This window comes from Oncorhynchus keta, chromosome 20, assembly GCF_023373465.1.
Source record: "Oncorhynchus keta strain PuntledgeMale-10-30-2019 chromosome 20, Oket_V2, whole genome shotgun sequence".
NCBI lineage: Eukaryota > Metazoa > Chordata > Actinopteri > Salmoniformes > Salmonidae > Oncorhynchus > Oncorhynchus keta.
The window spans coordinates 8,592,226-8,616,469 of record NC_068440.1 but is presented as its reverse complement, the minus strand read 5'-3'; the positions used below and the strand labels follow the sequence as shown (position 1 = coordinate 8,616,469).

Sequence of the window (24,244 nt, the reverse complement as noted above, 5' to 3'; positions counted from 1 at the left end):
GGGTTAGTATATAGAGGTGTATAGGGGTTAGTATATAGAGGTATATAGGGGTTAGTATATAGAGGTGTATAGGGGTTAGTTAATAGAGTTGTATAGGGGTTAGTATATAGAGGTGTATAGGGGTTAGTATATAGAGGTGTATAGGGGTTAGTATATAGAGGTGTATAGGGGTTAGTATATAGAGGTGTATAGGGGTTAGTTAATAGAGTTGTATAGAGGTTAGTATATAGAGGTGTATAGTGGTTAGTATATACAGGTGTATAGGGGTTAGTATATAGAGGTGTATAGGGGTTAGTATATAGAGGTGTATAGGGGTTAGTATATAGAGGTGTATAGGGGTTAGTATATAGAGGTGTATAGGGGTTAGTATATAGAGGTGTATAGGGGTTAGTATATAGAGGTGTATAGGGGTTAGTATATAGAGGTGTATAGGGGTTAGTTAATAGAGTTGTATAGGGGTTAGTATATAGCGGTCTATAGATGTTAGTGGTTTATAGACATCATAGTAACATACATCAGTGATATGGGAAGAGTTATTATTGCAGTTATGCGACATCATTCTTCCACAATAAATTACATCAGTTGGTGTTTTGTTGACTGCGGTGGAAAAGGCTCATTCAGGCGCTGCTCCAGAATCTCCCATAAGTGTTCAATTGGGTAGAGGTCTGGTGACTGAGACAGCCACGGCATATGGTTTACATCGTTTTCATGCTCATCAGACCATTCAGTGATCACTCGTGCCCTGCAGATGGGGGCATTGTCAACCTGGAAGAGAGGGAGACCACTCCCATCAGGGTAGAAACGATTCACCACAGGTTGAAGGTGATCACTCAGAATGGCTGTGTATTTTTTGCCGTTTACCTTGCCCTCTAAGGGGTTGTGTGGATCTCAACCATGCCAGGAAAATGCACCCCCACACCATAGCAGAGGCGCCAGAACCCTCATTTACTCAAGTATTTTCATTATTTTTGGCAGTTACGTATGTTTAAAAATGAGTGACTTCAGCGACAATAATTGTACATTTGAGTGTGGTGAAATGGTGCAACATGGCCGCAAGAGTGCTGTGTCAGGCGTAAGGTAGCATAACGTTTTGTGGTTGTCGTCTGTTATGTCTTTCAGAATGTTTGTAGGGGTGTGGCTCAGTGTGTGTGTGTGTGTTTGTGGTGCAGGGGTGGTCAACGAGTATGCGATAAGGGGTGTGGGTCTGTGTGTGTGGTGGGCCAGGGGGGGTCAACGAGTGTGCGACAAGGGGTGTGTGTGGTGGGGCAGGGGGGGGTCAACGAGTGTGCGATAAGGGGTGTGGGTCTGTGTGTGTGTGTGTGTGTGGTGGGGCAGGAGTGGTCAACGAGTGTGCGATAAGGGGTGTGGGTGTGTGTGGTGGGGCAGGGGGGGTTAACGAGTGTGCGATAAGGGGTGTGGGTCTGTGTGCTTCAGTTTCAGTTCAACTTTGAAAGAGGGACGTGTCTCAACATGCAAGGCTGCTGAGAGCAGGGAGGACTCACACAAACAAACACACAGAGCCCAGTATAGCAGACGATACACAACCCCGGGCAGAGTAACCAAGGGCAAGTCCAGTGGTTTTATTTTATCCCACCGAAATGGGAAGGACCAAAAGTATTACAGTGTTGTCATGGATAATTTGCCTCTCGATGGAATTAGTGCAGCTCTCTTTGCTTATTGGATCGTGCTTCTCTCCACCATTCTGTCACGTTATACTCTATGGGGGGGGGGGTTCACTTGGTCCCGTTGAAGTCAATGGGAGATGAAGTGAATGTTTAAAGCTAGCCCTGTCTAGAGCAGTAGTATCAGCGTGTGTGCATGAAGTAATGTGCTCCGCCATCACCCTCCCATGTGTCATGAGATTACCCGAGGAGGGCTTGCAAGTTCAAGACTTCAAACACTTCTGAGAAGAAACCCCTCTATCCTCTAAAGGCAACTCAGTCATCCTTCGTCATGTACAGTATCTCACCTGGCCAACATCAAATTAAATCAAATGTTATTTGTCACATACACAACCGGTGTAGACTAACAGTGGAATGCTTACTTAGGGGGCTCTTCCTATCAATGCAGAGCTAAAGAAAATAGAGAAATAATAGAATAATAAGTCAAACACATAATAATAGATGCGCAATGAGTAACGACAACTTGGCTATATATAGGTATGAGGTAATTGAGGTAGATACACTATATATACAAAAGTATGTGGACAACCCTTCAAATGAGTGGATTTGGCTATTTCAGCCACACGCGTTGCTGACAGGTAAAGTCAAGCACACCGCCATGCAATCTCCATAGACAAACATTTGTCAGTAGAATGGCCTTACTGAAGAGCTTAGTGACTTTCAACGTGGCACCGTCATAGGATGCCACCTTTCCAACAAGTCAGTTTGTCAAATTTCTGCCCTGGTAGAGTTGCCCCTGTCAACTGCCCCGGTCAACAACGGCTCAGCCACGAAGTGGTAGGCCACTACTAGAAGCAACGTCAACACAATAACTGTTTGTCTGAAGCTTCATGAACTGGGTTTCCAGGGCCAATCAACTGCACACAAGCCTAAGATCCCCATGTGCAATGCCAAGCATTGGCTGGAGTGGTGTTAAGCTCGCCGCCATTGGACTTTGGAGCAGTGGAAATGCGTTCTCTGGAGTGATAAATCACGCTTCACCATCTGGCAGTCCGACGGACGAATCTGGGTTTGGCGGATGCCAGGAGGACGCTACCTGCCAAAATGCATAGTGCCAAGCATTTCGCCACACCCACAATAACATCTGCTAAATATGTGTATTTGACCGATAAAATTAAATTTGAACTGTAAAGTTTGGTGGAGGAGGAATAATTGTCTGGGGCTGTTTTTCATGATTTGGTCAAGGCCCCTTAGTTCCAGTGAAGGGAAATCTTATCGCTACAGCAAACAATGACATTCTAGACAATACTGTGCTTCCAACTTTTTGGAAACAGTTTGGCGAAGGCCCTTTCCTGTTTCAGCATGACAATTCCCCCGTTCACAAAGCAAGGTCCATACAGAAATGGTTTGTCGAGATCGGTGTGGAAGAACTTGACTGGCCTGCCAGAGCCCTGACTTCAACCCCATCGAACACCTTTGTGATGAATTGAAACAGACTGCGATCCAGGCCTAATCGCCCAACATCAGTGCCCGACTAAAGTGCTTGTGACTGAATGCGGGTAGAAGCTGTTCAGGGTCCTGTTGGTTCCAGACTTGGGACATGCCGTGCTGTAGCAGAGAGAACTGACACCACCTGGTATAGAGGTCCTGGAAGGCAGGGAGCTCTGCCCCGGTGATGTACTGGGCTGTATGCACTACCCTCTGTATCGCCTTGTGGTCGGATGCCAAGCAGTTGCCATACCAAGCGGTGATGCGGCCAGTCAAGATGCTCTCAACCCATGCCAAATCTTTTCAGCCTCCTGAGGGGGAAGAGGTGTTATCGTGCCCTTCTCCTGACTGTGTTGGTATGTGTGGACCATAGTAGATCCTTGGTGATATGAAAATGTCAAGGGATCAATCTCAATGTGACTCAAAAATCTTAAGCAGCTCTAATGTGCAAAAGCCCATATAAGTATACATTTACATTACATTTAAGTCATTTAGCAGACGCTCTTATCCAGAGCGACTTACAAATTGGTGCATTCACCTTATGACATCCAGTGGAACAGCCACTTTACAATAGTGCATCTAAATCTTTTAAGGTGGGGGGGATTACTTTATCCTATCCTAGGTATTCCTTAAAGAGGTGGGGTTTCAGGTGTCTCCGGAAGGTGGTGATTGACTCCGCTGTCCTGGCGTCGTGAGGGAGTGTGTTCCACCATTGGGGAGCCAGAGCAGCGAACAGTTTTGACTGGGCTGAGCGGGAACTGTACTTCCTCAGTGGTAGGGAGGCGAGCAGGCCAGAGGTGGATGAACGCAGTGCCCTTGTTTGGGTGTAGGGACTGATCAGAGCCTGGAGGTACTGAGGTGCCGTTCCCCTCACAGCTCCGTAGGCAAGCACCATGGTCTTGTAGCGGATGCGAGCTTCAACTGGAAGCCAGTGGAGAGAGCGGAGGAGCGGGGTGACGTGAGAGAACTTGGGAAGGTTGAACACCAGACGGGCTGCGGCGTTCTGGATGAGTTGTAGGGGTTTAATGGCACAGGCAGGGAGCCCAGCCAACAGCGAGTTGCAGTAATCCAGACGGGAGATGACAAGTGCCTGGATTAGGACCTGCGCCGCTTCCTGTGTGAGGCAGGGTCGTACTCTGCGGATGTTGTAGAGCATGAACCTACAGGAACGGGCTACCGCCTTGATGTTAGTTGAGAACGACAGGGTGTTGTCCAGGATCACGCCAAGGTTCTTAGCGCTCTGGGAGGAGGACACAATGGAGTTGTCAACCGTGATGGCGAGATCATGGAACGGGCAGTCCTTCCCGGGAGGAAGAGCAGCTCCGTCTTGCCGAGGTTCAGCTTGAGGTGGTGATCCGTCATCCACACTGATATGTCTGCCAGACATGCAGAGATGCGATTCACCACCTGGTCATCAGAAGGAGGAAAGGAGAAGATTAATTGTGTGTCGTCTGCATAGCAATGATAGGAGAGACCATGTGAGGTTATGACAGAGCCAAGTGACTTGGTGTATAGCGAGAATAGGAGAGGGCCTAGAACAGAGCCCTGGGGGACACCAGTGGTGAGAGCGCGTGGTGAGGAGACAGATTCTCGCCACGCCACCTGGTAGGAGCGACCTGTCAGGTAGGACGCAATCCAAGCGTGGGCCGCGCCGGAGATGCCCAACTCGGAGAGGGTGGAGAGGAGGATCTGATGGTTCACAGTATCGAAGGCAGCCGATAGGTCTAGAAGGATGAGAGCAGAGGAGAGTTAGCTTTAGCGGTGCGGAGCGCCTCCGTGATACAGAGAAGAGCAGTCTTAGTTGAATGACTAGTCTTGAAACCTGACTGATTTGGATCAAGAAGGTCATTCTGAGAGAGATAGCGGGAGAGCTGGCCAAGGACGGCACGTTCAAGAGTTTTGGAGAGAAAAGAAAGAAGGGATACTGGTCTGTAGTTGTTGACATCGGAGGGATCGAGTGTAGGTTTTTTCAGAAGGGGTGCAACTCTCGCTCTCTTGAAGACGGAAGGGACGTAGCCAGCGGTCAGGGATGAGTTGATGAGCGAGGTGAGGTAAGGGAGAAGGTCTCCGGAAATGGTCTGGAGAAGAGAGGAGGGGATAGGGTCGAGCGGGCAGGTTGTTGGGCGGCCGGCCGTCACAAGACGCGAGATTTCATCTGGAGAGAGAGGGAGAAAGAGGTCAGAGCACCGGGTAGGGCAGTGTGAGCAGAACCAGCGGTGTCGTTTGACTTAGCAAACGAGGATCGGATGTCGTCGACCTTCTTTTCAAAATGGTTGACGAAGTCATCTGCAGAGAGGGAGGAGGGGGGGAGGGGGAGGAGGATTCAGGAGGGAGGAGAAGGTGGCAAAGAGCTTCCTAGGGTTAGAGGCAGATGCTTGGAATTTAGAGTGGTAGAAAGTGGCTTTAGCAGCAGAGACAGAGGAGGAAAATGTAGAGAGGAGGGAGCGAAAGGATGACAGGTCCTCAGGGAGGCAAGTTTTCCTTCATTTCCGCTCGGCTGCCCGGAGCCCTGTTCTGTGAGCTCGCAATGAGTCGTCGAGCCACGGAGCGGGAGGGGAGGACCGAGCCGGCCTGGAAGATAGGGGACATAGAGAGTCAAAGGATGCAGAAAGGGAGGAGAGGAGGGTTGAGGAGGCAGAATCAGGAGATAGGTTGGAGAAGGTTTGAGCAGAGGGAAGAGATGATAGGATGGAAGAGGAGAGAGTAGCGGGGGAGAGAGAGCGAAGGTTGGGACGGCGCGATACCATCCGAGTAGGGGCAGTGTGGGAAGTGTTGGATGAGAGCGAGAGGGAAAAGGATACAAGGTAGTGGTCGGAGACTTGGAGGGGAGTTGCAATGAGGTTAGTGGAAGAACAGCATCTAGTAAAGATGAGGTCGAGCGTATTGCCTGCCTTGTGAGTAGGGGGAAGGTGAGAGGGTGAGGTCAAAAGAGGAAAGGAGTGGAAAGAAGGAGGCAGAGAGGAATGAGTCAAAGGTAGACGTGGGGAGGTTAAAGTCGCCCAGAACTGTGAGAGGTGAGCCGTCCTCAGGAAAGGAGCTTATCAAGACATCAAGCTCATTGATGAACTCTCCGAGGGGACCTGGAGGGCGATAAATGATAAGGATGTTAAGCTTGAAAGGGCTGGTAACTGTGACAGCATGAAATTCAAAGGAGGCGATAGACAGATGGGTAAGGGGAGAAAGAGAGAATGACCACTTGGGAGAGATGAGGATCCCGGTGCCACCACCCCGCTGACCAGAAGCTCTCGGGGTGTGCGAGAACACGTGGGCGGACGAAGAGAGAGCAGTAGGAGTAGCAGTGTTATCTGTGGTGATCCATGTTTCCGTCAGTGCCAAGAAGTCGAGGGACTGGAGGGAGGCATAGGCTGAGATGAACTCTGCCTTGTTGGCCGCAGATCGGCAGTTCCAGAGGCTACCGGAGACCTGGAACTCCACGTGGGTCGTGCGCGCTGGGACCACCAGATTAGGTGGCCGCGGCCACGCGGTGTGGAGCGTTTGTATGGTCTGTGCAGAGAGGAGATAACAGGGATAGACAGACACATAGTTGACAGGCTACAGAAGAGGCTACGCTAATGCAAGGAGATTGGAATGACAAGTGGACTACACGTCTCGAATGTTCAGAAAGTTAAGCTTACGTAGCAAGAATCTTATTGACTAAAATGATAAAAATGATACAGTACTGCTGAAGTAGGCTAGCTGGCAGTGGCTGCGTTGTTGACTTTGTAGACTAGCTGGCAGTGGCTGCGTTGTTGACACTACACTAATCAAGTCGTTCCGTTGAGTGTAATAGTTTCTACAGTGCTGCTATTCGGGGCTAGCTAGCTAGCTAGCAGTGTTGATTACGTTACGTTGCGTTAAAAGAACGACAATAGCTGGCTAGCTAACCTAGAAAATCGCTCTAGACTACACAATTATCTTTGATACACAGACGGCTATGTAGCTAGCTATGTAGCTAGCTACGATCAAACAAATCAAACCGTTGTGCTGTAATGAAATGAAATGAAAATGTGATACTACCTGTGGAGCGAAGCGGAATGCGACCGGGTTGTTGAGTGCGGAAGTTCTATTCAGTAGACGTTGGCTAGCTGTTGGCTAGCTAGCAGTGTCTCCTATGTTAAGGACGACAAATAGCTGGCTAGCTAACCTCGGTAAATTAAGATAATCACTCTAAGACTACACGCTCTAAACTACACAATTATCTTGGATACGAAGACAGCAAAGACAACTATGTAGCTAGCTAACACTACACTAATCAAGTCGTTCAGTTGAGTGTAATAGTTTCTACAGTGCTGCTATTCGGTAGACGGTGGACGTTTGCTAGCTGGCTAGCTGCTGGGCAGATAGCAGTGTAGACTATGTTAGGACGACGAAATACGAAGTTGCAATAGAAGTGCTGACTGTTTCACTTTGTTGTCCTCTTTCTTTTCCTTTTTCTTCTGTCCTTCTTTTGTCCTTATTTTGTCTTCCTTTCTTCTGTTAACTAGATATTTTTTGTTGTTATTCTTTGTAAGCTAGCTAGCTTCTTCCAGGAGAGTCCCTAGCAACTGCTTAGCAACAAGTAAACAATTCTGCTAGCAATTCAGCTAGCTAAGATAACTGTACAATTTTATGAAAAATAGTTAATTTTTCAAAAGCCTGTCTTTTTTGGCTTGTTCCTTGTTTTGTCTTCTATTGAGTCTTGCAGTTTTCTCTTGATTTTTTCGATGTACTTCACTCTAAAAAAACATTTAAATCTCAATATATACAGGAGCTCATTTTTCAGCAAGCATAGGTAAGTAAGCATAGGATACAAAAATGAATATACGTTGTTCTTGACCAACTAGGTTGTCATTGTAAAAGAGAATTTGATCTCAATTATGTACTTCCTAAATATCTAAAATAATGGAAGCATATTATATACTAATCAAGACCTATGTTGCTTTTCCAATGAGACCCCCCTATATATCAGTTTTCCCTTGAACTGTTTGACTCAATGACTGTTAACCAGTGTACTCTTAGAAAAAAAAGTTCTATCCAGAGCCTAAAAGGGTTCTTTGGCTATCCCCATCGGATAACCTTTTGGAGAACCCTTTCTGGTTCCAGGTAGAACCCTTTTGAGTTCCACGTAGAACCCTTTACAGAGAGGGTTCTACATGGAACCCAAAATAGTTTTATCTGAAACCAAAAAGGGTTATCCTATGGGGACAGCCGAAGAACCCTTTTTGGAACCCTTTTTTTCTAAGAGTGTGTGTTTTCCAAAATGGTGGGTCAATTCCCAATGGGGCTGAGAGGGGCATGACTAAATACTGCTCAGACAGGAAATATTTTGTTTTTCTTAAGGGTCACAAGAGAATTCAAATGGCGGAGAATTCAGTATGGTCACGCCGTCACTGCACAAAGACGTTTGGGAACCACTGCAGTTAACCCTTGCTATTTGAGACTTAAAATAAATCACCAACTATTCTTAATATTTTCCTTCCGAATCTGCCTTTTCCTCCCACAGTATGGACCAATGTGGAGCCTCGTTCAGTGCCAGTGTTTCCTTGGCATTCATTGGTCCCTTTCCTGGAGCCCAGCCAATCGAGTGCGGCTGCCCAGCCCGCTGATGGCCAACAGCTTGTCAATCAGAGCAAAGGTGAGGATTTGTTTAACACTTCACTCGTGTTGAAATAAATAGGCCTATTCTAGGCAGGTTGCATACACAACTCATGTGTTGTACTTACTTATTTTGTAAAGATATTTAGTGTACAGTATACCTTATTGCATCTTTCACTATTTGCTGCATCACTTCATAAATAAATAACTCTCAGTACATTTAAAAAAAATACATTTATGTTGGTGACATTCGACCTGCATGTTTTTGCAATTACCTTGAGATCTAGTTACATTGGGTTACATTGAGTTGATTATTGCGTCCAATAATCATAATTTCTCTATTAAACCATTTTAGCTTCTTATTGTAAGGGATAATCAACTAGGGGCTATGCGTTCTCTGGAAGTAATGCACTGTGCAGAAGGTGGGTGCCACGACACGGAGCTGAAAAACAACCAGCGTCCACCAACTAACTCCCTTCTCACTTGTCTCAGAGCCCCGTTGTGGGGTGGCCGTAGTGAGTGACGGATGGGTGGGTCCACCAGACGCAGAGCAAGGGTCTCCATCCCGCCCACCACCCTCCTCCAATGACAACGACCCCCCAGCTGGAAGAGCAGAAAGAGGTGGAGCCGACAGCGAGACGGAGAGCGATGCAGACGACCCGTACGTTTTGTTTTTTCCTAGGTTGTTGAATGGTCGTTCGAAGGTGTGTCGACTGTTTTAATTGCAGGTGACACACTACAAGTGGGATGTCAAAGGAAATAATGTTGTCTGTAGTCTTTGACAGCCCCACTATGGCTTTCTAGAACAGTCCATCACAAATGCTTGCATTGCAGTTGGAAAGACCAGTTCCTTTCAATTGCCCTGGCGTCATTGATTGTTGAATTATCTTAGTTTGATGGAGAGACCTACATAGAGAAAGTGTCATAGTTGTGTTTGTATACCATAGAATGTACCACTTAAAACCACAACATTAGCTTGGTATTTAAGTGATGAAGAAGGATACAAGCTTTTTGCCCTCTTCAACCTTTCTTTATCCAGGTACAGTATGTTACTAATGGCATATTCTCTTGAAGAAATAGCTATTAGCACAGAATTGAAGATGATTGGAAAATCTGTCCTACACATTCATACATTATTAAATGTTTCTGATTGGCAGGCCATATTCACATTACGTTTCTGATTGGCAGGCCATATTCACATTAAGTTTCTGATTGGCAGGCCATATTCACACGGACTTTCTGATTGGCAGGCCGCTATCACATTGAGTTTCTGATTGGCAGGTTTTTTCCGGGTGTAGCCAATGATCCTGCCCCGTCTACGGGCCCTATCAAGAGGCGCACTCAGTCCCTCAGCGCCCTTCCCAAAGATGGAGACAGAAAGGTGAGCTCTCTGCTTGTCTGTCTCTGGCTTTTATTTTCTTATCTGTGTCTCTCAGTCCAATATCTCCCACTCACATACATTATGTGTCCTTCTCTCTGTGTGCTATTAGCTCAAACTAGAAATTGCCATTATCTACAGATCGAGGATCAGATTACCTGACCCCCAATCCCAATCTTACCATTAGGGGGCAAAAAGATAACTGACCCTGTATCAGTGATTAGGGGCAAATTCGACCTAGTCTTTGTGGCTCATCCCTTCCATGCACCCCCTTTTCACATGTATCTTTCTCTCTCTCTCTCTCTTAGAGGGAAAAGGACCACATTCGGCGGCCAATGAACGCGTTCATGATTTTCAGCAAGCGTCACCGGGCACTGGTTCATCAGAGGCACCCCAACCAGGACAACCGCACGGTCAGCAAGATCCTGGGCGAGTGGTGGTACGCCCTGGGGCCCAAAGAGAAGCAGAAGTACCACGACCTCGCCTTCCAGGTACATACCAATGATGTATATAAACCCTGGATGACTGACAGGGGGCTCTGTATTGAAGCCACCGCACAGCCATCTTGGTACTCCTCCATTGTGAAAACGATTTTGATATAGCTATAGAAATGCATTTATTAATGTCTACATTCATCTTCTGTTACAGACACCTTAATGCAAATTCAATTATGTTAACTAAACATAAATCTAATAAAAATATATTCAATTATTTATTTGAGAGTACTAATGTTACTGTCCCCACTACAAAAAAAAACTTAAATACATGTAATTTTGTCCTTGAAACATTTATTTGAAATAGTGTACAATTCCTTTCATTACTATGGACTGCTCCTACTGGGGAGTGCCAATATGGCTGACCAGTGTCTTCAAAGCCTCTCAGTAGCCAATACAAAGCATCAGCAATCCAGGGTTTATATACATCATTGGTACAAATTAGAGATCGACCGATTATGATATTTCAATGCCGATACCGATTATTCTAGGACCCCAAAAAAAGCAGATACCGATTAATTGGCCGGTTTTTATATATATATTTGTAATTATGACAGTTATCACAAATAAGACACATGGCTTTCCCTGGTGCCAATTCAATGAAATAATCCCACACTGGTGCTCTGCTTTTCTCAGCCATCTGTAAAATGAATATAATCGTACACACACACACACACACACACACACACACACACACACACACACACACACACACACACACACACACACACACACACACACACACACACACACACACACAGCTCTCTGACGTGACAATGATACTGAAGAGTCTGCTTAGGAGACACAAATACTCTCAAATGTTTGAATAATAAAAAAACTAGAGTTTCAGTTACCTGTGATGAATGTTGAAAACATAAACTGTAATTTCTATATGCAGGAAATCTTATTTTAATAATGGACATGGTAAGAATTGACTACCAAAGTGTGACTCATAATTCCCATGCCACCTTCCAGCAAAATCTGAAAAGCCGTTCCTTCATTCATTTATTCCATAGGATATTTTTAGATTCACTTCAAATAAGGTCTGTGTTTCGTGTAGGCTTACACTACCTTGCCAGTTTGATAACTGTGTAGATATCCATAGGACACAGTAACTCTGATCAATATTGGCTAAATATAAGAAAAAAAACATTTTTTGCAGAGTGGATTTATTAAAATATGTTGACAAACGTTACCTTATCCTAGCCAGATTTACACGGGTATCAAAACGCCGAGGCGGTTTAAGCCTGCACGAAACACAGACTTTATTTGAAGTAGATCAAGACATTCCCTATGGAAGACATGAACGGTAAAATAACGAAGGAACCCCTTTCATGTTTCACCACCAAGTTATTCTATGAAATATGACGCGTCGACTGTTTCTCTCAATACCATTTGTATTTCGTATATCTTTGTCTATTGGATGTTCTTATAGGCACTTTAGTATTACCAGCTTAATCTCTAGAGTTAATAGGCTTGAAGTCATAAACAGCGCTGTGCCTCAAGCATTGCTAAAAGCTGCTGGCAAACGCAGTAAAGTGCTGTTTGAATGAATGCTTACGAGCCTGCTGCTGCATACCACTGCTCAGTCAGACTGCTCTATCAAATCATAGACTAAATTATAATATAATAAACACACATAAATACGAGCCTTTGGTCATTAATATGGTCAAATCCGGAAACTATCATTTTGAAAACAAAACGTTTATTCTTTCAGTGAAATTCGGAACTGTTCCGTATTTTATCTAACGGGTTGCATCCCTAAGTCTAAATATTGCTGTTACATTGCACAACCTTCAATGTTATGTCGTAATTATGTAACATTCTGACAAATTAATTACGGTCTTTGTTAGGAAGAAATGGTCTTCACACGAGCCAGGTGGCCCAAACTGTATACCCTGACTCTGCTTGCACTGAACGCAAAGAACTGACATAATATTGCCTGCTAAAATGAATTTATTTGAACTAAATATGCAAGTTAAAAAAATATACTTCTGTGTATTGATTTTAAGAAAGGCATTGATGTTTATGGTTAGGTACATTTGTGCAACGATTGTGCTTTTTTCGCAAATGCGCTTTTGTTAAATCATCACCCGTTTGGTGAAGTTGAAGTAGGCTGTGATTCGATAATAAATGAACAGCCACCGCATTGATTATATACAACGCAGGGCAAGCTAGTTAACCTAGTAATATCAACCATGTGTAGTTAACTAGGGATTACGTGAAGATTGATTGTTTTTTATAAGATACGTTTAATGTTAGCTAGCAACTTACCTTGGCTCCTTGCAGCCACAAGTCCTTTTGATGCTGCACTCGCGTAACAGGTGGTCAGCCTGCCACACAGTCTCCTCGTGGATTGCAATGTAATCGGCCATAATCGGTGTCCAAAAAGGCAGATTACCGACTGTTATGAAATCGGCCCTAATTAATCGGCCATGCCGGTCAGTCGACCTCTCATACATATACCATACAGAAAAAAACAGATCTGGGACCAGGCTATATTAATGATGTTTATATCAATTGATTGTATTGTTTATTGTGCCTTTCAATACACCCAAGGACTCTAAACCGGAGAATAGGATATTCTGTTTTCTTTCCGTCCTTCCTTCTATCCTTTTCATGTTATGACTCCGTGTCTGACTCCATTTTCTCTCTCTCCCTCCATTCTCCCTCCCTCCCTCACTGTCTCCCAGGTGAAAGAGGCTCACTTCAAGGCCCACCCAGACTGGAAGTGGTGCAACAAGGACAGGAGGAAGTCTATCTCTGAGGGCCGAGAGACCCCAGGAGCCAAAGAGGCACGCGAGAGGAGCATGTCGGAGAGCACAGGTCAGAGTGCGTGTGTGTTAACGTGTGTGTGTGTGTGCGTGCGTGTGTAATATATGCCATTTAGCAGACGCTATTATCCAAAGCGACTTACAGTCATGTGTGCATACATTCTACGTATGGGTGGTCCCGGGAATCGAACCCACTACCCTGGCGTTACAAGCGCCATGCTCTACCAACTGAGCTACAGAAGGACCAGTGTGTGTGTTTGTATGTCTTTTTACTATAGGTGTGTGTGTGTGTGTGTGTGTGTGTGTGTGTGTGTGTGTGTGCGTGCGTGCGTGCGTGCGTGCGTGCGTGCGTGCGTGTGTGCGTTTGCATGTCTTTTTTACTATAGGTGTGTTTTGTGTGTGTGCGTGCGTGCGTGTGTGTGTTTGCATGTCTTTTTACTATAGGTGTGTTTTGTGTGTGTGCGTGCGTGTGTGTGTTTGCATGTCTTTTTACTATAGGTGTGTGTGTGTGTGTGTGTGTGTGTGTGTGTGTGTGTGTGTGTGTGTGTGTGTGTGTGTGTTTGCATGTCTTTTTACTATAGGTGTGTTTTTGCATGTCTGTTTACGTGCGTGCGTGTGTGTGTGTGTTTGCATGTCTTTTTACTATAGGTGTGTTTTGTGTGTGTGCGTGCGTGTGTGTGTTTGCATGTCTTTTTACTATAGGTGTGTTTTGTGTGTGTGCGTGCGTGCGTGTGTGTGTTTGCATGTCTTTTTACTATAGGTGTGTTTTGTGTGTGCTTATTTATCATCTTAAGGTCTTACACGTTACTTACAGGAAAATGTACATAGTAATGAGAGCACTTTGATGAAAAGTGTTACACACTTATTTGTATATTTCCGTGCTCCACTCCTCTGAGGGTGCATGTGTGTGGGTGGGTTTGTTTTTTCCTGTGCTTATGCAAGCTATTTTTAAGCTTCTTGGTTGTGTGTAATTGTGTGATTGTGTGCTTGTATTTGCTATTTTGGTATGTCTTGTATACAACGTCCTCTATTCTATTGGCCTGTTTCCCGGACACTGGACTAAATGGCAAGCTCATTTGAAAATCTCCATTGAATGTGCTTTTTAGTCCAGGAGTGAATCTGTGTCTGGGAATCTGTGTTTTACTAAGACTATTTTACCCCCCTCCTCCGCCATAGAGCCTGAGTCAGTCTCTCAGGGAATGGAGGCGAAGGGTGCGGCAGGCCCGGACTGGCCTGGGGGCTCTGAGCGTCATGTGGGGGCCTACAGTGGTCAGCTCCCTCGCCCCCGGGCCTTCTCCCAGAGTGCAGTACACAGCCTGGAGAGGAGGGAGCGGGCCAGAGATGTGGAGAAGGTACTGATATAGTTGGTGACATCTCTTTTTCTTCTGTTCTACCTGTTTTGTACACCATTTTCTCCCCTTTTTTTTGTCTTTAATTTTTCCTATTTCTCCATATTTCTTCTCTCTCTGTTTAGTAATAGTTTTCCAGTAAAATACTGCATTATATCTAAAAGCACTTAGCATAGTAAATAGGAAACTCCCTCACCTTCACCACCAATGTCTAGCACCCACACCCAGGTCATGCACGGTGGCTATTTTGAGCCAAACCTTCTATCACAGTGGAGCTAACTTCTAGCTCTGTGTTTCACTCTCAGTTGTGTCGAGATGGGGCAGGCTCATTCCGCAGCCGCCCCCCTACTCTCTCCCTGACACAGTGTGGGGCCAGCGAGGACGTGACCAGCGACGAGGAGCGCATGGTCATCTGTGAGGAAGAGGGGGACGATGATGTCATGGGTGAGGTCGCAGTCATATTTAGTGTGGCTACCATAGAATTGGGAAGTAGAATTTAAAAAAAAATGAAAGCAGGAAATGCATCACCTATGCCTCTACCGCCATTCATTTCAATTAGACTTTGTTTGGATTTCTCCCTGACCAAAATGGCCTCCGTTATCGTGGAACTTGGAAGGTTAATGACATAGCCTTTCTAGTCATTTAATAGGATCTCTATGGTGACTACTCTGTGTGCCCACTGTCTCATTCTCTGAAATAAAATAGTAGATTCCCTATTCTATTTACACTGCATTCTGAAACTATTCAGCCTTATTCTAAAATGGATTAATATTATTTTTGTTTATAAAACTGTTTTTTATACATTTTTTCAAATTATTTAATTTTTCAAATAAAATAAAAAGGTATTTACATAAGTATTCAGACCCTTTGCTATGAGACTCAAAATTGACCCCAGGTGCATCCTGTTTTGACAACTTGATTGGAGTCCACCTATGGTAAATTCAATTGATTGAACATGATTTGGAAAGGCACACACCTGTTTATATTTAGGTCCCACAGTTGACAGTGCATATCAGAGCAAAAACCAAGCCATGAGGTTGAAGGAATTGTCTGTAGAGCTCCAAGACAGGATTATGTCAAGGCACAGATCTACCATTTCTGCAGCATTGAAGGTCCCCAAAAACACTGGCCTCCATAATTCTTAAATTGAAGAAGTTTGGAACCACCAAGACTCTTCCTACATCTGGCTGCCCGTCCAAACTGAGCAATCGGGAGAGAAGCGCCTTGGTCAGGGAGTTGACCAAGAACCTGATGGTCACTCTAAGAGAGCTCCAGAGTTCCTCTGTGGAGATGGGAGAACCTTCCAGAAGAACAACCATCTCTGCAGCACTCTACCAATCAGGCCTTTATGGTGCAGTTGGAGACGGAAGCCATTCCTCAGTAAAAGGCACATGACAGCCCGTTTGGAGTTTGCCAAAGGGCACCTAAAGGACTCTCAGACTATGAGAAACAAGATTCTCTGGTCTGATGAAACCAAGATTGAACTCTTTGGCCTGGGCAGGGACTGGGAGACTAGTCAGGATCGAGGGAAAGATGAACTTAGCAAAGTACAGCGATATATTTGATGAAAACTTGCTGAGGACTTCAGACTGGAGCAAAGTTTCACCTTCCAACAGGAAAACAATCCTAAACACACAGCCAAAACGACGCAGGAGTGGCAGGAGTGACAAGTCTCTGAATGTCCTGAAAGTGGCCCAGCCACAGCCTGGAATTGAACCCGATCGAACATCTCTGGAGAGACCTGAAAATAGCTGTGCAGTGACGCTTCCCATCCAACCTGACAGCTTGAGAGAAGAGAAGAAGAAGAATGGGAGAAAATAATGAATATAGAAGAATGGGAGAAACTCCCCAAATACAGGTGTGCCAAGCTTGTAGCGTCATACATAAGAAGACTCAAGACTTGTAATCGCTGCCAAAGGTGCTTCAACAAAGTACTGAGTAAATGGTTTGAATACTTATGAAAATGTATATATATATTTATATAACTGTTTTTGCTTTGTCATTATGGGGTATGGTGTGTAGATTGATAATCCATTTTAGAATGGTCTATATATGTTTTACTACAGTAACTATCCTAGAGACTCCTATAGCTGCTGTGTTGCTTGTCTGTCTCATATTGGTCCGTTTTTAATGGCACATTCACTATTGTTTTATTTCCATGTCTTTACTGTCCTATCATGTCTGATTGGACCTATCGGATCCTCTTTATTTCCAGAGGATTCGTGCCCTGAGGGATCCATAGACCTCAAGTGTAAAGAGAGAGTGACTGACAGTGACGAGGATGAGCCGGATGGACAGGTACTCTACACGTTTAGCCGTATAGCCTCTTAGCCCTTTGGACTGTAGGTGCTATGAACTAGCTACAATTTAGATTTCATGGGTAATGGAAGTGCCAAATGAAGTAGCATAGCCATACTGAATTTGAAAAGATATATATTCAATTCCCACTCTTTCCTCCCACCCATGCTAAGATGGTGTGAGTCTGATCTGTTTCATTCCCCCACCAGTTTTGAATTCTACACTGGTGCACTGAGAGACTTAATTGAGGAGGGACCTTAGTTAACGTTTCTCTTTGATCTCTCCCCGTCCAGCGAGTTTTCCAGCCAGTGGTCCGCTCCTCTCTCCCCTATGCCACCAGCACCTCCCACGCCGACTCTCACTCCGACTCTACCAAGGGGAACACAGGGGGGAGCACTGGAGAGAGCTCTGAGAGGAAGAGAAAACGAGGGATGGAGGGAGGAGAAGAGGGAAGTGGAGAATCCAAAAAAGGAGGTGGAGGGGGGCAGGTTCCCTCTAATTCCATCCCTGGATCGGCGCCCTTCACCTCGACCCCCGCTCTGGGTTATGGACTCACCCAGGTGCTCGGTGCAGTCCGGATGGCCCCCACCATGGTGACCAATGTGGTATGCCCCATCGCCAGCACGCCAATCCCTATCACCAGCAAGCCAATGGAAGGTCACATCGCCCTCAGTGCCCTCCCTGGGGAGAAGAAAGCCACGCTTCTGATTGGTGGACCGGGAGCAATAGGTGGGCCTATCACAGCAGGGGGTGGGTACTTGTCCTCGTCCTCTCCCAATCCCGTGAGTGTGGGGCCGGGGGGGCTGCAGGTCACCAGTCTAGTGCTGGGAGGAGCTTTCCCCAACCAGTCTATACAGCTCATAGCCCCGCCTCAGCATCTCTTAAGTCCCACCCACAGCACCCTGCCACTTCCCCTCCCCCTGCTGCAGCCCCAGTTCCTTCCTGCCGCCTCTCTCACCTCCGCTGGCGGTGCCAAGCCTGGCCTCACCCAGGTGCAGTACATCCTGCCCATCCTGTCTTCTGTCAGTGCCAACCCCAAGAGCCCCTCCCCACAGCTAACCCAGCAGCCAACCGGCATCCTCACGCTGCCCTCCACTCCGCCCACCCATGTCTTCCAGGCCAATGGAATACATTCGGGGGCAGGAGCGGGAATAAGATATGCCGCAGTGGGAGGGGTCAGTCCTGGAGCAAGAGGTGAGAGAGAGGAGTGATTGGCTGACAGGAATGGAAAAGGGGTGGACCTATGGAAAAGGGGAGGGTACTTTGCTATATACAAGGGGATATTCTAACAATCATCCAAGATTCATACAGTTGAAGTCGGAAGTTTACATACACTTAGGTTGGAGTCATTAAAACTAGTTTTTCAACCACTCCACAAATTTCTTGTTAACCTCTCTGGGATATTCGGGACGGTAGCATCCCACCTCAACAACAGCCAGTGAAATTCCTCAAACAAGTATTTCACACCATTTTAAAGATAAACTTGTTGTAAATCCAGCCACAGTGTCCGATTTCAAAAAGGCTTTACGACGAAAGCACACCAAACGATTATGTTAGGTCAGTACCTAGTCGCAGAAAAACACAGCCATTTTTCAGTCACAAAAAGCAGAAATAGAGATAAAATTAATCACTAACCTTTGATGATCTTCATCAGATGACACTCATAGGACTTCATGTTACACAATACATGTGTGTTTTGTTCGATAAAGTTCATATCCAAAAATCTCAGTTTACATTGGCGTGTTACTTTCAGTAGTTCCAAAACATCCAGTGATTTTGCAGAGAGCCACATCAATTTACAGAAATACTCATAATAAACATTGCTAAAAGATACAAGTGGAATTTTAGATCCACTTCTCCTGCAACCGCTGTGTCAGACTTCAAAAAAGCTTTACCAAAAAAGCACACCATGCAATAATCTGGTACGGCGCTCAGACAACAAAGCAAGCCATAAAGCTATCTGCCATGTTTTGGAGTCAACAAAGTCATAATATCATTATAAATATTAACTTACCTTTGATGCTCTTCGTCAGAATGCACTCCCAGGAATCCCAGTTCCACAATAAATGTTTGATTTGATCGATAAAGTTAATAATTTATGTCCAAATACCTCCGGCAGACCTCTTAATCATTCAGCTCCCATTCCCCCCTCCTTCACAGTATAATCATCAAACAAGGTTCTAAAGACTGTTGACATCTAGTGGAAGCTTTAGGAAGTGCAATATGACCCCATTTCCACTGTATATTGGATAGGCGAAGAGTTTTCCCACTTCCTGGTTGGATTTATTCTCAGGCTTTTATTTCTGAAATATGAGTTATGTTACACTCACAGACATCAATTAAACAGTTTTAGAAACTTCAGAGTGTTTTCTATCCAAATAGACTAATTATATGCATATTCTAGCTTTTAGGACTGAGTAGCAGGCAGTTTACTTTGGGCACCTTTTTATCCAAGCTACTCAATACTTGCCCCCCTGTCCCAAAGAAGTTAACAAACTATAGTTTTGGCAAGTCGGTTAGGACATCTACTTTGTGCATGACACAAGTCATTTTTACAACAATTGTTTACAGACAGATTATTTCACTTATAGTTCACTGTATCACAATTCCAGTGGGTCAGAAATTTACATACACTAAATTGACTGTGCCTTTAAACAGCTTGGAAAATTCCAGAAAATTATGTCATGGCTTTAGAAGGTTCTGATAGGATAATTGAGTTTGAGTCAATTGGAGGTGTACCTGTGGATGTATTTCAAGGCCTACCTTCTTTGTTAAGTGCCTCTTTGCTTGACATTATGGGAAAATCAAAATAAATCAGCCAAGATCTCAGAAACATTTTTTTCCAAACAACTGAAGGTACCACGTTCATTTGTACAAACAATAGTACACAAGTATAAACTCCATGGCAGCCATCATACCGCTCAGGAAGGAGACGCGTTCTGTCTCCTTAGAGATGAACGGACTTTGGTCCGAAAAGTGCAAATCAATCCCAGAACAACAGCAACGGACCTTGTGAAGATGCTGGAGGAAACGGGTACAAAAGTATCTGTATCCACAGTAAAACGAAGCCAGACTACAGTTTGCAACTGCACATGGGGACAAAGATCATACTTTTTGTAGAAATTTCCTCTGGTCTGATTAAACCAAAATAGAACTGTTTGGCCATAATGACCATTGTCATGTTTGGAGGAAAAAGGGGGAGGCTTGCAAGCTGAAGACACCATCCCATCCATGAAGCACAGGGGCGGCAGCATCATGTTGTGGGGGTGCTTTGCTGCGGGAGGGTCTGGTGCACTTCACAAGATATATGGCATCATGAGAAAGCAAAATTATGTGGATATATTGAAGCAACATCTCAAGACATCAGTCAAGAAGTTAATGCTTGGTCGCAAATGAGTCTTCCAAATGGACAATGACCCCAAACATACTTCCAAAGTTGTGGCAAAATGGCTTAAGGACAACAAAGTCATGGTATTGGAGTGGCCATCACAAAGCCCTGACCTCAATCCTATAGAAATTTGTGGGCAGAATTGAAAAAGAGTGTGTGAGCAAGGAGGCCTACAAACCTGACTCAGTTACACCAGCTCTGTCAGGAGGAATGGCCCAAAAATCACCCAATTTATTGTGGAAAGCTTGTGGAAGGCTACCCCAAAAGATTGACCTAAGTTAAACAATTTAAAGGCAATGCTACCAAATACTAATTGAGTGTATGTAAACTTCTGACCCACTGGGAATGTGGTGAAATACAAAAAGCTCCCTATTATTCTGATTTCATTCTTAAAATAAAGTGGTGATCGACCTAAAACAGTAACCAAATTATTTGGCTAATTTAGTCTTCGCTTCATTTCCCCCTGCTCTTTAATATTAATATTACCTGTAAGTGAGTACATTTACATGCACGCAAATAATTCAATATTAATCGGATTATGGCAGTAGACAGATTATGCAACACTTTACGCTGCTTATCTTCATCAGCATAAGGTCAAAATCGAAGTGAGCAATACGCAGGTTAAAACGCCTGGTTTTCAGAACAATCTTTCAAATGATTATGACATGTTAAAACCTTAATCGACGTTCCAGCGGTGGAACCAAATGGTGGAACCAAATGATTCGCTGTGGTTGAACTGGGGATTTCCTGCATTTAACAGAGTGCCATCAGGTAGCCTGATTTCAGATGTGTCCATGTGTGAACAGGATTATTAGGGAAATCGTTCTTCTTGCAAAGCATGTAAATGTTTTCATCAAACTGTTATGCGAATCTAACTATCTCCAATATTTGCATACTCCGGGAGAGAGAATTCATCACCTTATGATTGTCATTAGTTGTCATGTCAACAGTCTTACCTCAACTGCTCTCTCTGTCTCCCTGTTTCTCTCTTTATTTCTCTCTCTGTTTCTCTCTCTCTCTCTCTCTCTCTCTCTCTCTCTCTCTCTCTCTCTCTCTCTCTCTCTCTCTCTCTCTCTCTCTCTCTCTCTCTCTCTCTTTCATCAGCCCAGTCTCCAGTCTTGCAGAGCAAGATGTTGGTTCCCATGGCAACAGTGAGAACAGGCTCTACTCCTCCTCAGCCCATCTCCCACGTGGCCCCTCCCCTTCCTGTGCAAAATGGTGCTCTACCAGGAAACAAGGTAGTGGTTATTACACACAAGCATACCACAGAACAGCAACTTGTAGACCTCTTTCCGGGAAAAAAAGGCTTGAACATCGGTCAAATACATAGGCACACACTGTGATGATCACAATATAGGCATAAAGCAAACATGATCTACAGTTCAATTTGTTGTTACTGCGGGAATAAAACCACAACTCTGATGGTGCAAGTATGCATGTGGACCACTAGCCTCCTTGCTGACCTGTGTGTGTGTGTGTGTGTGTGTGTGTGTGTGTGTGTGTGTGTGTGTGTGTTGTCCTGCACAGATCATCCACATCGCCCCCATGCCAATGGTCCAGACAAATGTCCACCCTGCTGGAGCAGTGCATCCTGGGAGTCCCTTCCCTGTATCCATGGCAACAGCCACTTTGATGACTCCGGGCATCAAACCCCCTCAGACTGTGTTGCTGACCTCGCCTCCAACAAGGTACTCACTTTAAACCTACAATAAACGTCTGATTATACAGTATGTTCAGTGCATTCGGAAAGTATTCAGACTCCTTGACTTTTTCCACATTTTGTTACGTTACAGACTGGATTTTTTAAAAGTGTCCTCATCAATCTATACACAATGCCCCATTATGACAAAGCGAAAACAGGTGTTTAGAAATGTTTGCAAATGTATTCAGACCCTTTGCTATGTGACTCGAAATTGAGCTCTGGGGCATCCTGTTTCCATTGATCATCCTTGAAATGTGTCTACAACTTGATTGGAGTCCGCTTGTGGTAAATTCAATTGATCGGACATGATTTGGAAAGGTACACACCTGTCTATATTTAGGTCCCACAGTTGACAGTGCATGGCAGAGCAATACACAAGCCTTGACATCAAAGGAATTGTTCGTAGAGCCCCGAGGCAGGATTGTGTCGAAGCACAGATATGGGGAAGGGTACCAAAACACTTCTGCAGCATTGAAGGTCCCCAAGAACACAGTGGCCTCCATCATTATTAAATGGAAGAAGTTTGGAACCACCAAGACTCTTCCTAGAGCTGACCACCTGGTCAAACTGAGCAATCGGGGGAGAAGGGGGTGACCAAGAACGCAATGGTCACATTGACAGAGCCCCAGAGTTCCTCTGTGGAGATGGGAGAACCTTCCAGAAGGACAACCAGCAATCAGGCCTTTATGGTGGAGTTGCCAGACAGAAGACACTCCTCAGTAAAAGGCACATGACAGCCTGCTTTGAGCAAAAAGTCACCTAAAGACTCTCAGACCATGAGAAACAAGATTCTTTGGTCTGATGAAACCAAGATTGAACTCTTGGGCCTGAATGCCAAGAGTCACGTCTGGAGGACACCTGGCATCATCCCTACGGTGGTGAAGCATGGTGGTGGCAGCATCATGCTGTGGGGAAGTTTTTCAGGGGCAGGGACTGGGAGACATGATCGAGGGAAAGATGAATGGAGCAAAGTACAGAGAGATCCTTGATGAAAGCCTGTTCCAGAGCGTTCAGGACTTCAGACTGGGGCAAAGGTCACCTTCCAACAGGACAACAACCCTAAGCACGCAGCCAAGACAAAGCAGGAGTGGTTTCGGGTCAAGTCTCTGAATGTCCTTGAGTGGCCCAGCCACAGCCCGGACTTGAACCCGATCTAACATCTCTGGAGAGACCTGAAAATAGCTGTGCAGCGACGATCCCTATCCAACCTGATAGAGCTTGAGAGGATCTGCAGAGAAGAATGGGAGAAACTCCCCAGATATAGCTGTGCCAAGCTTGTAGTGGCATACCCAAAAAGACTCGGGGCTTTAATTGCTGCCAAAGCTGATTCAACAAAGTACTGAGTAAAGGATCTGAAAACAGTTTTTCCTTTGTCATTATGGGGTACTGTATGTAGATTGAGGGGGGAAAAAACAATTTAATCAATTTTAGAGTAAGGCTGTAGCGTAACAAAATGTGGAAAAAGTCAATTGGTCTGAATACTTTCCAATGCACTGTATGTCCCACTATTACTTTCACATGGCAGTTGCTTTTAGTTTATTGTGGCTGGTCAATTGACCTTCATCAGAACAGTGTGTTCATAGCTAACCCATCTGCTTTTTGTCTCTTCTTCACTCTAGGATCACTTATGTCCAATCCAGCACTGGAGTGGTCTCCACGGCAACGGTCCAGGCCCCTCTCTCTCCAGGACCCACCTACCTGCCGTCGTCCCTGAAGTCTCTGGGCTTCACCGCCATTTCTCCGGCCGGCCAGGCCCTGATGCAGCCTCTCGTAGCGGGCCAACCGCCCTTGCTAGCCCCAGCCCTTTCCCCTGGAGCCCCGGGGACGGGACGTCAACTCCTCACCGCCATCTACCCGGCCCCAAGCATCACCCTAGCGTCAGGTGTGGTCGCCATGACCTCCGTGCCCCCCAATTTGGCTCAAGAAGTGTCTGGCCAATCATCAGCCTCGGCTGTCGGCGTGCAGGGTTCAAAGGACGTTACCCGGTCACATGAAGAGGGAATGCCACACCTGACTGCAGAGTTGGAGCAAAAGTCACAGGTGGAGGGCCAGGCCCAACGGAAGAACAAGGCTCAGATAAAGAAAGAGAATACGACGGAGGATGCCGAGGCATATAGCAAACCTGGTGCTAACTCAATGGCTATGTCCAGCAGCAAAATACCAGCAGGTACGTCGAA

At 45.3% G+C, this 24,244-nt stretch overlaps 1 protein-coding gene across 1 annotated transcript in view; it reads left to right on the top strand.

The window, feature by feature from the left end:
- LOC118398947 (protein capicua homolog) overlaps nucleotides 1-24,244 on the top strand; it is a 41,591-nt gene that overhangs the window by 10,571 nt on the left and 6,776 nt on the right. The window contains 12 exon segments of the mRNA XM_052471834.1: nucleotides 8,593-8,724; nucleotides 9,177-9,345; nucleotides 9,966-10,065; nucleotides 10,371-10,553; nucleotides 13,250-13,382; nucleotides 14,507-14,682; nucleotides 14,985-15,123; nucleotides 16,895-16,977; nucleotides 17,271-18,171; nucleotides 21,470-21,603; nucleotides 21,893-22,053; nucleotides 23,687-24,234. Of these exon segments, the coding sequence (XP_052327794.1) occupies nucleotides 8,593-8,724; nucleotides 9,177-9,345; nucleotides 9,966-10,065; nucleotides 10,371-10,553; nucleotides 13,250-13,382; nucleotides 14,507-14,682; nucleotides 14,985-15,123; nucleotides 16,895-16,977; nucleotides 17,271-18,171; nucleotides 21,470-21,603; nucleotides 21,893-22,053; nucleotides 23,687-24,234 (2,859 nt within the window).